Source organism: Durio zibethinus, chromosome 6 (genome assembly GCF_047325235.1).
Source record: "Durio zibethinus cultivar Kanyao isolate XHJ-2024 chromosome 6, ASM4732523v1, whole genome shotgun sequence".
Lineage (NCBI taxonomy): Eukaryota > Viridiplantae > Streptophyta > Magnoliopsida > Malvales > Malvaceae > Durio > Durio zibethinus.
In genome coordinates this window covers 34,677,415-34,694,169 of record NC_143167.1, presented here as the reverse complement: position 1 = coordinate 34,694,169, position 16,755 = coordinate 34,677,415, and the positions used below count along the sequence as shown (strand labels likewise).

The 16,755-nt window shown below is 34.8% G+C and overlaps 3 protein-coding genes and 1 pseudogene across 4 annotated transcripts; 1 reads left to right on the top strand and 3 right to left on the bottom strand.

The window, feature by feature from the left end:
• Window positions 1-982: 982 nt before the first annotated feature.
• LOC111285702 (aldehyde oxidase GLOX1-like) lies at window positions 983-3,237 on the top strand. The gene is made up of 3 exons (XM_022875270.2): window positions 983-1,437; window positions 1,531-1,691; window positions 1,782-3,237. The coding sequence occupies exons 1-3, from the start codon at window positions 1,024-1,026 to the stop codon at window positions 2,974-2,976; spliced, it is 1,770 nt and encodes a 589-aa protein (XP_022731005.1). The 5' UTR covers window positions 983-1,023; the 3' UTR covers window positions 2,977-3,237.
• Window positions 3,238-5,970: 2,733 nt separating this feature from the next.
• Window positions 5,971-7,009, bottom strand: LOC149518615 (uncharacterized; annotated as a pseudogene).
• A 129-nt stretch (window positions 7,010-7,138) lies between these two features.
• LOC111285511 (uncharacterized) lies at window positions 7,139-8,129 on the bottom strand. Its single transcript, XM_089763230.1, has 2 exons — window positions 7,534-8,129; window positions 7,139-7,260 (listed from the first exon to the last, which is right to left on the bottom strand). Exon 1 carries the CDS (start codon window positions 8,025-8,027, stop codon window positions 7,548-7,550), a length of 480 nt encoding a protein of 159 aa, XP_089619356.1. The 5' UTR covers window positions 8,028-8,129; the 3' UTR covers window positions 7,139-7,260; window positions 7,534-7,547.
• A 1,413-nt stretch (window positions 8,130-9,542) lies between these two features.
• LOC111286156 (putative lactoylglutathione lyase, chloroplastic) lies at window positions 9,543-13,440 on the bottom strand. 2 transcript variants are annotated; one of them, XR_016343283.1, is made up of 9 exons: window positions 13,059-13,408; window positions 12,564-12,768; window positions 12,303-12,427; window positions 12,065-12,129; window positions 11,721-11,933; window positions 11,524-11,571; window positions 10,538-10,645; window positions 10,265-10,457; window positions 9,543-9,960 (listed from the first exon to the last, which is right to left on the bottom strand). XR_016343283.1 is itself a non-coding variant. In XM_022875977.2 (9 exons), exons 1-9 carry the CDS (start codon window positions 13,204-13,206, stop codon window positions 9,919-9,921), a joined length of 1,095 nt encoding a protein of 364 aa, XP_022731712.2. In that variant the 5' UTR covers window positions 13,207-13,440; the 3' UTR covers window positions 9,543-9,918. The 2 variants fall into 2 exon arrangements, 1 of the variants encoding a protein (XP_022731712.2); XM_022875977.2 differs by having other exon boundaries at window positions 10,265-10,405; window positions 13,059-13,440.
• Between the last annotated feature and the right edge of the window lie 3,315 nt (window positions 13,441-16,755).

The following is a 16,755-nucleotide window of genomic DNA, read 5'->3' as shown; positions in this document are numbered from 1 at the left end:
TCTTGTCATTAGTCTTTTTCACTTTACCGTAAAGAGAGCGTGATATCCTAAAAGTCCAATGGTCATTATTGCAAAAGCGAAAAGAAATTAGAGTGCCCATCAAACTTTTTTCATTAAAATTAGTTAATTTGTAAGAATTGGCTTATGAATATTTTTGCTGTTGGGATTAGTTTCAATAATTCCAAGTCTTACAAAGAGAATTAGAGCTTGTGCAATGTACTAAGTTGCTACAAAAATTGTTGGTCCTATACATACATAGTTTCCTGTAAATCCTGTCTTTCCTCATAGTTTTCAACCCTTTTGCCAGCTGAGGAATTAATGGATTAGCTGCCAATATTAATTCTTCCTGCTTTAAGAGGGGGCTAATTGGTTTTCGCTTGGTTTGCCATATATCAGAAACTTTCTAACACATTGGGAAAAGTGGTTCCTGGGCGTTAAATAACAATAATAATATCAATAACGTTCCTGCTATGTAAAGGCCTTAGATCAAAGTGAATGAAAATCAGTCAAGTTCAATTGTGAATTCAACAATTCTAGGAATCCCTTATGTAGGTTGAGAAAAACTGCATAACCACACAGTAGAAATTAATTTAAGTCCCCAATAAACAGAGAGGCTTGCCCAATAAAACCCCAAAAACCTCTCAACAAATTGTTAGCATTAGTTGGTATGTTTAAGTGTTCTAAATATGTGAACTGTTATTTTAATTAACCCCTGAAATAAGTATATGACCTGTTCAACTCTTTCCCAAATTAGGCTTCTCCAGGGCAACCATTGAAATGATAAGGTGTTCCTATAATTAGCTAAGCTAGCTCCTTATTTGTGGTTCCTGATCTAAACAAGGAGACAACGGAGATTGTCCGAGATTGACTGAAACATTTTGGAAAATTAAAGTCATGGATTAGAAAGATGCGGAGAGGAATGAGGGGACAGGAATTTGTAAGCAAGAAAATATATAAAGGAGGAAGGAGCCTGTATAGAGACGCCACAGCAGGGATTCGAAAAGGTAAATAAATTCTACAATCATGACGATGTTATGGAGAGGCTTGTGTATTCTACCTCTCCTTTTTGTCTCAGGGAACTGTCAATTTTTGTTCCCCTTTCTCCATCAGTTGGATAACCCTGTAGGCAACGTCCGCAAGGTTGGTGTCTCTGCTGACAAAATAAAGAAGAAAGGCAACGCAAATGGTAATGCTGCTGTGACTAATTACAAGGGCAAGTGGGAGATATTTACTAAAAACTCCGGCGTCTCTGCCATGCACTTGATCTTACTTCCCAAGATTGACCAGGCTTTGATGTTTGACGCCACGGTTTGGCAGATGTCAAAACTAAAGTTGCCTAGCCCGCCTTGCCGACACATCGAGGGAACCAATGAGGAAGACTGCTTTTGCCATTCGGTTCTCTTGGACATTGAGACAGCAAAGATTAGGCCACTCAGGGTACATTTAATTAGCTCTTAATGCTTTCCTATTTTTTCATAAATTTATGGTTCCTTCGATAAAATGGTTTTTTTAACATTTTTCTTGTAACAGTTGAAATATGACACTTGGTGTTCATCTGGTGCCCTTGATGTAAATGGACGGTTGGTGAGCACTGGAGGTTATAATAATGGGTCAGATACTGTCAGGATTCTCAACTTATGTCCTACCTGTGATTGGCAAGAATATCCTGGTGCACTTGGAAATGGAAGATGGTATTTAACTTAAATTGTACATTAATTTTTTTTTGTTTTGATGTCTTTTCGAAGTTGAATCTGAGCTGTTTTTGTGCATTGCCATTGAAGGTATGCAACACAGGTAACCTTAGGAGATGGTAGATTCATGGTTTTTGGTGGTCGTAACTTCCCAACATACGAATTCGTTCCACCAGAAGGGCAACGCAATGCCAAAAACCAAGTTTTCCCTTTCAAATTCCTGGCAGAAACCCACGATGCGGTGGAGAACAACTTGTACCCTTTTGTCTATCTCTCAACTGATGGAAACCTCTTCATCTTTGCCAACAACCGTTCCATTCTGCTCAATCCAAACACGCAGCAAATCATCCACGAGTTCCCAGTTCTCCCAGGCGGTGCCCGCAACTATCCAGCGTCGGGAAGTTCTTGTCTCCTCCCGATTACACTTCAACCTGACGAAACACGTAAACTCATCCCTGCTGAGGTCTTGATATGTGGCGGTGCATCACACGAGGCATTTGCACTGGCAGATTTAAAGCGCCCGAAAACGTTTCTCCCAGCCAACAAAGACTGTGCCCGCATAGATATCACCAAGAGGAATGGAAAATGGAAGATCTCAACTATGCCATCTGCTCGTCTTATGGGAGACGCCGTTGTTCTTCCAACAGGAGATGTGCTTCTCATCAACGGTGCCCAGAGTGGTTCTGCAGGATGGGACGATGCAAGGGACCCAAATTTCACCCCTGTCTTGTATCGTGTGAGGGGAGGAGGTGGTTCCAAGTTTACAGAGCTTAAACCTTCACAAATTCCCCGTATGTACCACTCATCGTTCGCACTTCTTCCTGATGGAAAAATCCTCATAGCTGGTAGCAACTCAAACGCGGGATACGTAGAAAACTCTCTCTTCCCCACTGAGGTCCGTGTAGAAAAATTCTCGCCACATTACTTTGATCCAATGTTGAAAAAGTTTAGGGCAGAGATCATACTTGAAAAGTCCGCCAATCAGATAAATTATGGAAAGAGATTCGTGGTGCAAATACGTGATGCTGATAAGGCCCTGGATGAGCAGAATCTCCAAGTAAATATTTACTATCCGGCTTTTACAACACATGGTATCTCCATGAATCAGAGGCTGGTTCAATTGGGAATTGTTCAAGTGATCAAAAACGTTGCCCCAAGAACCCACAACATCGTTCTTCAAGCTCCCATCCACAGCAACATTGCTCCTCCTGGTTATTACATGCTCTTCGTGAATTTTAATGGGGTGCCTTGCCGCCGTGCCATGTGGGTTCAGCTGCTCCCGTAGGTCACATTCTCATCGTTTCAAGCTCCAGTTTACCGAAGATTTCAACAAAAGAAATAGGCTGATGAAGAATGGAACGCCTCACCAACTAATTTACTACTCTAAATTTATTGATTTTATGTAAATTATGAGTCGTAAGTTGTCCACATTTTGTTATAGCCAAGTGTAGTACAGGTTGTTGAAATCATATAATGTGGACAATTTTTCTTTTGTGTGTGTGTGTGTGTGTTTCGGTACTTCTCAATCTAAATTCTTTAATTATTTTTTTGGGGCATTTTCTACAATTGACATAAGACTATATGTTGGTTTGCTCAAACATCCACGTCGCCAAGCAATTAGAATTTTAAGGGAGGACGGCAGACAAGTGTTGCAACGGAAAATGAAAAGCTGATGACATTAATTAATATTTAAGATTGTCAATAGGCGTGCACGACTAACTTTCGTCTAAGATTCCCAATCGGTCTGAATTTTTTATTAAAGTCGAAACCAAGAAGAAGAGAGACAATGTTGGAATTCTAAGTCATGTTTTTCACTCAACAAAACCAGCCGCTATCTGGTTTGGCCCTTGATTATTTCCAATATTAGTGGCATGCACGACGTTTCATTTCTCTCCCTACTCCCTTCGCCTACCAACTGACCTTAATTAATTCACTTTATGCTTAATGATGTTGTGGGTTTAGGGCTAAAGTCTCAACATTAATATATTTCTGATAAACATCTAAATTAAAAGTAAGTTCATAAATTACTAGGAAGCCAACAAATACGCGCTCGATTTCTCATTTTAGTTTGTGCCCTTTGCGACTAAATTCACATTGGTTTTTCTTTTGGACATAAATTCTCTTGTAGGTTTGTCAAATTTGACTGAATCTTGGTTAAAAAATGACAATTTTGCAATACAAATGGCCAATGGGGAAATACTTCTCCTGCAAATCCTTATGTGACTTTGTCAAAAGTTATAACTTAGTAGCATCTTTTCTTGTAATTAAAATACCCCAAAAATACAAGTTTAAAAAAGTCGTATAAGATTTCACCAAATGATAACATATTCCTTCTCTTTGCTCTCAAATAATTTTATAGGAGGGTCAAAAACGATGACAAGTTCAACATATTTCAAATGTTGATTAAAAAATTATAATACAATGTTCATCTTAGTAAGGCACGTTTGCTGAAACAGGCTATATAAAGCCATCGAGAATAATGGACAAAAGCATCCTTTTTCAACGATATTGGTTGACAAATACGGACAGAGCCAGCTTCTCCATTGCAGTTGAAAATGGCAAGTTTACAAGCTTTCTTGTTGGCTCTTTTCATTACTGCAGTTGCACTTAATCAAAGTTTAGTTGAAGCAAACTTTTCCAAGAGCATGTACATTAATTGGGGTTCTTATCATTCAACTGTTTCAGGCAATGGTGACGACCTTCAACTTGTGTTGGATCAAACTTCAGGTAAACCTATTGTCCGACTTGCGGTAAATTTATTTCTTCCTATTTCCATTAAAAGATTCATATGCTAAAGACAAACAAACAATACTAAACTGAAACATATTGTTCACTCTTTTGACATTACAATGCTGCCATTGAGTTTTAGGTTCTGCTGCTAAATCAAAGAGGGCATTCTTAGTTGGAAGCATTGAAATGCTAATCAAGTTGGTACCAGGAAACTCAGCTGGAACAGTCACAGCCTACAATGTAAGTGCAACAATGCAAAGCTAACATGTCTAAATCAAATAAAATAGTACACCGTAGCCATCACATTAATTTGATTATTGTCAGCAAAGCTTCTATATTCAGTTGTCTTTTATCCTGTTAAAACAAGTCAAAAATGAATTCCTCGAAGAAACCACATTCAACAAGATCAAGAGTTGGTAATAAGCATTCAAGTTGAAAGCAACTTAATTGCAACTAAATGCCTTGAAGTAAAAATATTCATTCACCGAATCAATGACCACATAGATGGAATTAAACCTTAAGTATATAGGTCTTTAATTAAAGCACAACTCAGGAACTATAAAGAACAGAAGAAATTTTCATAATGAAGAACATAACATTGTAATGTTTCATTCTTAAATAAATAAACATAGCTGTCATCTACTGGGGACAAGCATGACGAGATCGACTTCGAGTTCTTTGGTAATGTTTCTGGATAACCATATATTGTTCACACAAACATCTACACACAAGGGAATGGAATCAGAGAACAGCAATTCTACCCGTGGTTTGACCCAACTGCTGACTTCCACAACTACACCATTCACTGGAATCCCACCGAAGTCGTGTGAGTTAACTCCCCTTCAATTATACTAGATTATCATGTGCCTTATCTCCAAATATGTTCATTAGAAATCTCGTTCAAGCAGATAGCAAATGCATGCTACTTTTCTTCTATTACTAATTTTTCAGTGAATTACAAGACAACAACAACGTACGATTAAAAATCTTAATGCATTTCACTGTTCTCATGAAACTAACCAAAACGTACATGATGGTTTTAGGTGGTACATCGACAACCTGCCTATTCGTCTTTTCAGAAACTACGAGAAGGAAGGCATTGCTTTCCCCAACAAGCAAGGAATGAGGGTACAAGCCAGTTTATGGAATGCGGACAATTGGGCAACAAGAGGTGGACTCGTCAAGATTGACTGGAGCAGTGCACCTTTCATTGCCAGATTACGAGGGTTTAGGGCAAGAGCTAGCAAGTGGGATGGACCAGTGAGTATCAATCAATGTGCCTCCAGATCCCCAGCTAACTGGTGGGCTTCCCCTACTTACAGCCAGTTGAGCAGTAGCAAGATGGGTCAAATGAAGTGGGTCAGAGATAACTTCATGATCTAGGACTACTGCAAAGATACTAAACGATTCAATGGACAGATGCCTCCGGAATGTTTTAAACAGCAGTTCTACGTCCCCAGATGATCAGAAACCAACCTATATGAAGACAACTTGAAAAAGTTTCTAAAGGGTTGGAAATTCTGAAATCCCATTTCTTTTCCGAAAATAATTATGTTTGATTGAGTAAATGTTGTCTGGTTTATTGTGTTTCAATTGTATTGCATTTTCTTCATCAAAATGAAACATAATACATGTATCGAAGAGAACAATAACTTCATGTTTCCAACTAAATACAATAACTGAACATGAACTTTTTAAAAGTTATTACAGTCTTACAGAGAATAAAATGCAAAGCACATGCAGATCATGTGATACAAAGCCAAACACCCAAAACAATAAAACCCGTACCCAATAGAGCATGACCAACCGGGGTCTCCTCACCCAGGAGGATTTGGCAGCAAACGTCGTCGCATTGGTGACGGCGACCGCGAACGAAATTGGGGCCTGGCTTAAGATAGCGAAAAAGGTGGCGGACGCGGAAAGGTTGATGAAGAAAGGAAGCGAGTATTGCCAAAAGAAAACGAGGGCTAGTCAATTGGATCATGAATTTAGGAGCTTTCGGCCGAGTTTCTGAGGTGGGTTGACTGGGGGTGGAATGGATTTGAGAGATTGGGCCTAGAGGACCGTGCCCCAGCGCATTGCGGCTTTGGTGGCGTCCCAAATTAGGTCCATTGCCAACATTTTCTCCACTTATCGATCATTGTTTCTGATCTTGGGTTGGGCGGGGCTTTTGCGCCTAAAATGCACCAAAAATAAAGAAGTCTTGTAAGAAGCTGACTCCAATGCACGATAAAACGTCTTCGTTTTTGTTGTAAGAATGAATGACTTTTGTTTAAGTGGACTCCTACGTGAAAAGTTTGAATAATATTTAGGTAACCAAAGGTTGATAAAGTTAAAATTGTAATTTAAGGGTTATCATTTTTTTTTATCAATATATATACAAGGCATAAAAGAGGATATTTACAAATCCAGCAAAAAGATAAGAAAAATAATAATGTTATTAGTTAAATAATATTTTAAATCGGACAAAACCGAATTTAAACTTGAAAAACTTTATGCAAGGCTGGGCCCGACTCGGATGAAACCCAATCCTTCCGACCCTTTGACCGGTTTAGGAGATATAAAGTATAGAAATATGAGAAAACCATATCAATTCTATGCAACTGTCATCCACGTAAATGTGTTGGGTAAAAGTAGAAAGTAAGATGAAATCGACAATAATTAATGGTTAAAAACTTACAAAAATGGGGTTAACTCAAATGATAAAGAAATATATATCTTTTTTAAGAACTATTTTCTGTGCTTTAAAATTTTGAAATGCATGGTAGCATCTGTGTTATTAATTTCATGTTGATTTTGGCAGATATTTTATCCTCATAACCGTCGGCTTCGTTTACACCTGCTGGCACCACAAAAAAAAAAAAAGGGTTTTTAGTTATGTTTATTCTTTAAGAACGTAGTTAATTGTAAATTTATTGCTCTTTTAAGTTTTATATGCACATTATATACTCATTCATTTCTTTGAGTTGTTTTTTAGCCTATTGAAATGCGAGCGGATATCAAGAAACAGGGAAGAGATAAAAAGTATTACGAAAATATTATCATTTTCAAGACATTTCTTTGAGATTTTGAATCATGGAAGACAAAATTAACATTAATGGGTTTAGCATACCAGAAATGATATAGCTAACATCCATTTCTGCTTAACTCTTTCAGAACAGTCACGACTTTGGCCAACACAATCCCTGGTTCCATGCCGTCAGCTCCAACCATTCCTGCCAATTGTTTGAGTTTCTTCCTTGTTCCCTCGTCATGGAACAGATTATTCAGGCACTGCTCATCGTCTGAAACATCACTAACTTCATCTCTTTGAAAACAAAACAATGATTCAGCATCAGATTTCACATCATCAGAGACATATTCTTTAAACCCCATCGAGTCATCATTCAAAGTATCCAGATCAATCAAGGATTTGGTTCTCTTATCAGCTCTAGTATTTTCAAGAGCATCAATAGCCTCACGCTTCAAACGATCAAAGTTGATATAATGGCCTTGCGGTCTGGAGCAAAAGGCTGTGATGAAACGGTTGGAACGGTCAAAGATAAGGTATTGCTGCTTTTCGCTTGAGCAAAACTTTCTATCATCAGACTGTTTTCTAGCTGCCATCGGAGTTTTCTACCCTCTACTGAGCACTGATTTAGAAAAATATGGAAGAAGATGGTTTTTAAAATAATTAGGACGAATGTCTTTGAATTTGCCTTAAAGAAATAACGTTACAAAGTCTGGCAGGAAATTAGTAGTTAAAACTCTAGCTTGAAACTGAAAAAGTTTAAATGAAATTATGATAAAATTGAACAAGGCTGAAGTTTCGGGGTTTAAATGGTACATATGTTGGAGTCATTAAGGGCCTAAAGAGGTTTAAATAAAAAACCAATTGCTTATCAAAATATTCCTCTTACAAGAGATAAATCCAAAATTGGAAGAACAGAGATATCTGCCAAAAAAAAAAAAGTCCATAATTTTATTTATCCAAATAATCCAATAGACTCCCTTCAATTGTCTAATAAAAAAGTATACAACTGATAAGCTTGTATGCATTATATTCTTGCATCTCTGAATTTACGCAGGGAGCATGGATGGTTCGGGACTAGTGTCAGAACACTTCAAACATATACATGGACGAGGTGATGTAATATGAACACTAATTAAATTTAAAGTAAAGTGATTATATTTAGTGTATAAAATTCGATAAGATAAGATAACATAAAATTATAAATTAAATTAAATTAAATTAAATTATCTATCTTATGTTATATTTGGTGTGTACAAAAATTAAAAATAGATAATATAAAATTATAAATTAAATTAAATTATATCATTTTGTGTTATATTTGATGTGTGTAAAAATTAAAAATAAAATAAAATATTATTTTACTATTTATTATATTTGTTATGAGCAAGATTAAGATTAGGATATGTTGATATTTTTCATTGGTCAAATTTTTTCTTTATATATTAATTTGATTTTTATGTAATCACAAGTGATATAATTTGTCAACTATTTTTTTTTAGAGATCATCTATCAATTAATTCAAAGTACTCAAATACCTTTTTAATTGATAAATTCTTTCAACAATTTTAACTTAAAAAATACTCATAATAAACAAATAAATACATCAAATAAATAATAAATAAATATAAATTCAAATAAAATTATATATTATTTTATATTAAAAAATTATTAAAAAGCTTATAGCTTAGAGTTTTAAAAATATCAAAGTTTTAATTAAAAAATTATAAATTATAAATTAGCAAAGTTGGAAAGTTTGAGAAATAAAGAGTATTTTTTCCTCGGAAATAAATGAGTTTTTTGTATAGATGAAGAGTAAATAAAACTTAGAGAGTGGAAAATATTTTCAAATATTTAATAATTTTAAATTTTAAATTTAAGGGTAAAATAAAAATATTCATTATTTAAAATTTTTTATAAATTATCTAATTGTATGGATTGAAAACAATCCCCTATTTTTTCAAAGAATGAAGTTATTTTATTGATATATGATATCTAATTCTTTTAATAATTCAATCTTTTTATTTAAGTGTATAACAAAAATATGATAAGATAATTAGTATCTTATTTTTCAACTAATCTTATATACCGTATCCACTATGTATTAGATTTCAGTGACAAATGTTTTGATAAAGTTTTCCTTGAGACGCAAAAACTTAAGAATCAACAACCTTAAACACAAAACATTGCAAACATATTTATCACGGTACATTTTGCATGCTTACATTCATCTCCTAACAGATAGCTGAATCAAACACTAGTGTTCTGTGATAAACAATATTTTGTTGAAACAAAAAGTGAAAGATAACCAAACATCTCAAGATTTCTTCACTTCCGCTGAGCTAATGGCCATGCGATTGTCACTATAAAAGATTTATCTACAAAATGGAATTCGCCGCATCCTCATGGGGAATTTCTTCCATAAATCCTTTCAGCTCAGATTTGGATTTCAGTGTGAAAAGGATAGTATTAGAATGTGCCCAAAACTCACTCCAACTCCTTGAGGAAATCAATACTATCAACAAAAACCTGCAGAAATTAAAGAGCAAAGTGAGTCAATTATGAAACAGAACACGAAACACAAGTTGACTCCTAATCCTCAGCAGAAACAACTAAAGAAAAAAATGATGCATTCATTAAAAACAGAAAATTTTCTCCATAAAGCTAATAAAACTCATGTTGGATCAATGCACATGAATGAGCAAACATTCTTGATAAACTTTTTTTTTATTTGAGATATTGGTGATATAGTTGAATGATAAACAATTAAAAAGTAAAAATTTTCAGCTCTCAGATGACAAGCATCAATGTATAAAAGCTTCGAAAGGCATACCGTCTTCCAACCATCAGGATCTAAGCATGCAGTGATCTTGGTGTTAATACCAGGTAAAGGTCCAGGTTCCCGGGTAACTTTTCCACCGAAAAGCTTAACTACCTCTGCAGTTTTATAAACATCATCTGTGCCGATTGCAATCTGCAGGGATGCAAGCAATATGCCTTTACTTTGTTCCCATGTGTAAGATACACTGCATGCAGTTACATTTAGCAAACAAAACAAGAAAATCATTTCAACATTAAAGTGAAAAGAAAGCAGAAATATTTCTACCTGAGCATAGCCATTTCCTTTCTCATAATCAGTGACTCCATAGTTGTACGTCAACTCAAGCACAGCATTTTTATCTTCAGGCCCATAGCCCATCATGGCTATTGTATACTAAAAGGAAAAATTATAAACTAAGTCAGTGCATATATCTGACATACCAATTACTAGAAGGTTCACAAGAATACTTTCATCAATCAAACTAAGCAAAACAAAGAAACAAAGAGCATGAAGACAGCAATTAAGGACACACAAGAAAGCACACATACAAACACAGTATATGCATGTGTCCTTTGCAGCCCTTTAACAACCCCCACCCCTTCATTCTTCTCCGACATTTGTTTCTCTTTTCACTTTTCTTCCCAGAATACACATTTTAACTGGTTCTATCTGCCATATGGAATAGAGGTGATGCAGGACAGCTTATGGGGCTAGGATTTTATGATAACAATAATTTGAAATTCTTAAGAAAAATGAATAAAGAAAAGAAAAACAGAAAAGAAAAGACAACCTACGCTTCACACCTAGAGTTTCTTGATTGCTTCATAACCAAGAAGAAAGATAACCTAAGCATCATATCTAGGGTTGATTGCATCACACAATCTGAATAACAATAATGCTAAAACATTCTCATAATCATAATCTGCCTTTTAAAAGAAAAAGTACATTGTTTTTATATAGGCTACTAGCCTATTACCAACCTTAATCCTAAAAAAGAACTAGAACTCCTATCTAATGTAGGACTTTAGGAAAACTTTTAATAGAAGACTCATGAACTTAACTTAAAAACAAACAAAACCTAATAGAATAAGAAAGCAAACTAAGATACAAAACCCTAATGTAAATGTAAAATACCGAATATAACCCTAAATCTATAAAATTACAATTAAGCCCCATAAATACAAAAAGAGTAATAAAATAAAACCTTAAGTAAGCTAATCGTACTCTGGATCAGCTTACTAGGGTTCTGAATCAAGGGGATAGTTTTTTACCTTGTACTCTGGATTATCTCGTGTGCGAAGAAGCTCCATACCAAAGGCCTGTAACAAAAGGAGATGCAGATTAAGACCTACCACGACTTAAAACATAGTAACCCACCCCCAACCCCCCCCCAAAAAAGGGCAAATCCATGTAAAAGACTGTAAATAGCATCAGATATCATTGCCCAATGTTCTCCACCAACTCTCACCTTCTCATAAAAATTTATGGAGCGATCAAGATCCCCGATACGAAGCATTACTTGGCACAAAGGTTCAGGGGTAGGCCCCCTTTCAATTAGTTCAAACTTGTAACCGTCAGGATCCTCAACAAATGCAATTACAGTAGTACCACCTTTCACTGGACCAGGTTCTCTGGTTACTTTTCCACCCTTGGCCTTTATAAGTTCCACGGTCTTGGCAACCTAATCCATGGAGCACATAAGCATTCAGCTTTGAAAAGCAGAACCTAGCAGTTCTAAGATACATAACAGTATCATTTTGTTAAAAATGGAAAAATGTAATGCAATTTCTGGAAGCCAAAGTTCGAGCTTACATCCTCAACAGCTATCCCAAAGTGACCAAATGCAGTTCCAATGTCATACTTGTCAACTCCATAATCTGGTAGCACCATTCAAGGAAAATGAATATCCATGGGACCACAGCTGAGCTCATATATAATGTCTACTCTAATATTCACATGTGGGAATGAAATTTTTCATAAATAGCTAATTACTTACGACATTCAGATTTATCATAGTTTAGAAAAGCAAAAGAGTAGTCCAATAGCTTACTGTAAGTGAGTTCAATAACAAAGTGAGAATCTTCAGGCCCATATCCAAGAAAGGCATTTGTGTATCTCTCCTCTGGTATGTCCCGTTTCCTCAACAGCTTCATTCCCAGGCACTCAGTATAGAATCTGCAACCACCATACATTCGAGTTAAGTTCAAAGATTTCAACCACAAGATTGTTTAAAAAGAATAGATGTGTGCGCAATCCATTCAAGAGATTAACAAATGAAACAAAAACAAGAACATATCTTGAAATGACATACTTGATGGTTCGGTCTAAATCCCCAACTCGATAAACAACATGAAACATTCTTCTTTTGTCCTTTTTAACCCACTCTAAGGCAGTTTCCTGGGCAGCTGCCGTGCTTGCCTGTACCACATTTCTGACCAGAGGCATACCTGCCCTGCTTCTCTCAGCTCTCAACAGCTTGGAAGCTTTCATACCAAAGAATTGCAAATGTGGAACAGCTGGATAAAATTTCAAAAAACATATATTTATATCAAATCCATCAAAGTCATTTCTTTCACTCCATAAAATTCAGCAGAATCTCTAGATATTGTTAAGTTCCTTAAAAACACTCCAAAATGAATTCCAGTAGTTCAACCAAATTGCCCGTTTCAATCTAATTCTTCGATCGGCAATTAAATTCGTATTTAACTAAAGAAACTAGTACAATAAAAGTAAGTAAATTATAGGGCATACAAGGGAAATAAATTCATAAAAAAAAAAAAGAAATAAACGGTGGTTACTGACTTACTGCTGCCAAGATACGAGAAAAGGAGGCGTCGAGGAAGGTGAAGCGGAGAAAGGGAAAGGCCAAAACGCGTAGTAGCAACGTCATCGGAGAATCTAAACAACGAGAGCGCAGGCCGTATTGAGGACGCCATGGGAATTATCCTCACCATCTTCGTGAATTTCTATCTCTCTCTATATAATACTAATTGCTTTTTTTTTTTTAAATAATAGTAATAGAAATCTAAAGCAGTGGTCTGTCTCCTCTGAACGTTGAGTCTGTGATGTTTGTAACGGCCGTCTGTGACTGTATCTCTAGCGTCTCTCTCTGTGTCTTTCTCTCTTTGTCTGTGCAGTAAGACAGGTTGTGAATTTGCGATGATATAAGTTTTGTTCATCTTTAAGATGTGAAAAACAGTCATAATTAAATTTAAAAAAAGAAAAATGCAAAATGCAAAATATTAAAAAAAGGAATAAATAAAAGAAAACACAGCTATTGGACGTGAATGCGTGATGGCTGATGTTCTTTTGATTCCAAAAAAGCCGTACGATTGGATGGGGTCTAAAACAATAATTTTTCCCTTTTAAGAGTTAATAATAATAATTGAACAAATAAGCATGGTGAAAATTGGAAGAGGAAGAGCCCAATAAAAGAACTCATGAAATATGAGAGTAGTCGGCCCATGTCATGGACATAGCCCGTCTTTTACTCCATATTTAGCCCTAACGGTTGGACAAAATAAGCTGGCCCAACAAGACTATATAAACTTAATCCAAATTTAGATTAATTTGATTTAAAAAAAATTGAAGAGACAGCTTGGTAGCTCCTACAAATAATAATCATGCTAATAGAATCGTAATTAAAGAATTTTATTTTTTTATTTGAGATTATAAAAATTTAAATTTTAATCATTAAATTGAAAGATAAAATATTTTATTAATAAATCACATAATTATTAGCAATTAAATGATCTTATTATATATATCTTTAATATAAAATTCTAATCAAAATACTAACATTGTAGGGATATTCTTTTTCTAGGATGTAATAGTAGCCATTTCTTTATTTTCAAAGCAATGATGATAATATTACCAACACTTAATACAGCATCAAGAAGGGCCACAATCATATATTTCAATTTATGTTACACTAAAATAAAACACAAAGCACTAAACCCGAATATCCCAAACAAGTCAACAATTTGTCTAATACATGTCTTAACTCTAACGTTACACTTTCCACTCAAAATCCAATAAATTTTTATGCTAAGAATCCTTAAAACTGTTCGAAGGCACAAAGTTTTCGGCAGTTTTGATAATATCCTGACTGTATCTGGACATTTTGTTCATTGCTTAAAAGGCCCCACACCGAGTTCACCTAGCCAGTGGCTACCCAACCTATATAATGTTTGTTAAGGCCCCCACTTTGTAAGAGGGGCCAATTAACTAATCAAAGGTTCAAATAATGAGGGTTCATCCCACGCTGGTGAGCTGACGGGTGGGCGGTGCAATGCAAAATATATATATATATATACAATAATAATGCAGACATTTGGTGAATTGTTGTGGTTGGTTTTTGCCTAAAAGATGATGTGACATGGCCAACAGAGAAACCCAAAGCTGGGTAGGTGGGACTGTGGGAGAGGCTAGAGAAAAAAAAAAAAAAAAGCTAAAGGAGGCGTTCCTTTGTTTTTCTTGCTTGTTTTTTATTTTTTATTTTATTTTTTTGTGGTTGTCGATGACATGCTGTGGCTTACTCCTTTTTGATGGAGAAATTAAGCAACTTGGCTGACTTGGATTTTGTTGTTGTCAAATTATTGAGGCAGTTAGCTACTTACTTTTCCATAATAACTAATGAAAGATTTCCTTTTGCTTGTGAAAATTCTTCATTCATTGGAGGATATGAGTTATGTTTGAAAATGATAACTATTTTGTGAAAGCCTTGATAGTTGGCAGGACCAAAACAATAATAATGATCGGATTATAATTGAAGGGTGAAATTTTACAAGTTTATAAAATATTAATTTTTATTTTTTTATTTTTAATACACCAAATCATCAAATAAAAAAAATAAAACTTCTTATGTCACATAAATATTATTTTAATTTGATTTTTCAATATATTTTTATAAAAATCGAGCTTAATAAAATATTTAAAATATTAATAATTAAAATAAAAAAAATTAACTACATAAAAATTATATAGTACTAATTATTTTCTGTCATCTTTTTTTTATTCCTTTATTATTGATTAATTAATTAATTTAAAAATGCTCAAATAAATTTCAATAACTTCTCCTATTCTTTTGACCTTGACCTAAAAAAACAGGTGAAAAAAAAACTTTTTATGACACAACGTCTTGCTTTATCTTTGCAACTACTACTAGTGGTAGCTTCTTTGACTCTTTCACTCTCGCCAACTGAGATCACCATCCAAAATGTTATACTGTTGCAACCTAATTGAAAAGTCACTGTTTATTTTTCTTACGGAACAAATTGAAGGAAAATGTAGAAAATCTTGACTCCCACAAACCTCATTTCTGATTAGACCATCAAATCTTTTCTTAACCAACCCATCTAATCAACCAACCTTTTTCTTTCTCTTTTGGAGATTGATCGAGTGAAGGAAAAAACGACCACGTCAGGAACCAAACTCCCAGACCAAACAGGTTAGAGTATGGTTCAGTCGGAAACTCTTTTTCTGGGTCAGGTCTGGGGACATCAGATTGAGATAACGAGGGACCACTCTCGAAAGAAAAAAAGGGGCTTGTGATAATTATCCAACGTGGGTAGCGTTCTCAATCGCTTTGCCACTTCCACGACTGACGCCTGTGCTCGAACCAAATCCGTGATTGTTCCATGGAAGGGAGGATTCAGGTCCAGGTCACACAGATTTGGAGGAATTTAAAGTTTTTCAACTTTAAACTCCCCCATCAAAAGTATAAGTAATAAAAGTAAATGTACACTTGTTTCATTTTTTTCTCCTTGAAAGAGATGGAGAAATTTGCTTGTTTTTTTTTTTACTTTAACAAAAAGGGCTACGACAGTAGAGTTTTGTTGTGGAATAGTTGATGGTTACTGCACCTGCTTAAAGATTTTGGCTCCCTCGTTTGGTCTGTGTCGTGGGATGGTGGCCAATGGGTCTTTTTGTACATGATATGTCTCCAAATTAAAAATTAAAATATAAAATTTTGTGTGTACAAATGTGTGTATGTTTTTTTTTCATACTATTATGATGTAAATATGCTATAAAAAAATTATTTCGAAAAATATTTTAAGTGATAAAAAATTTTATCACTCTTTTACATGAGACTTGGATTCTCCCCAAGATAATAATTTAATCATGCCAATGATCTAAAATTATCACTGCATCAAAATTTCAAATTACAATCAAATACAATAATTTAATTAATGTAAATAAATCACTTGGAAATTTTAAACATAATCATCTATTTCAAAATCCATTAATTAGTGTTCATACGCTGTAATTAACAAAAAAAGTAAGCAAATTTCATCCAAAATTATTAGAGGTACTAAAAATTTTCCTTTTAATGCAAACATAATGTTGGATAGCTCTTCCATGGCTTAAATTTAAAATCTAAATTATTGGACTAGATATTTTCAACTACTCGATGAGTTATACCGACTTACGAAACATTCTAAAGGAAACCCATTGAAAATTTTCCACTTTGCATACTTCTATTATTGTCCTCAATTGTGAAA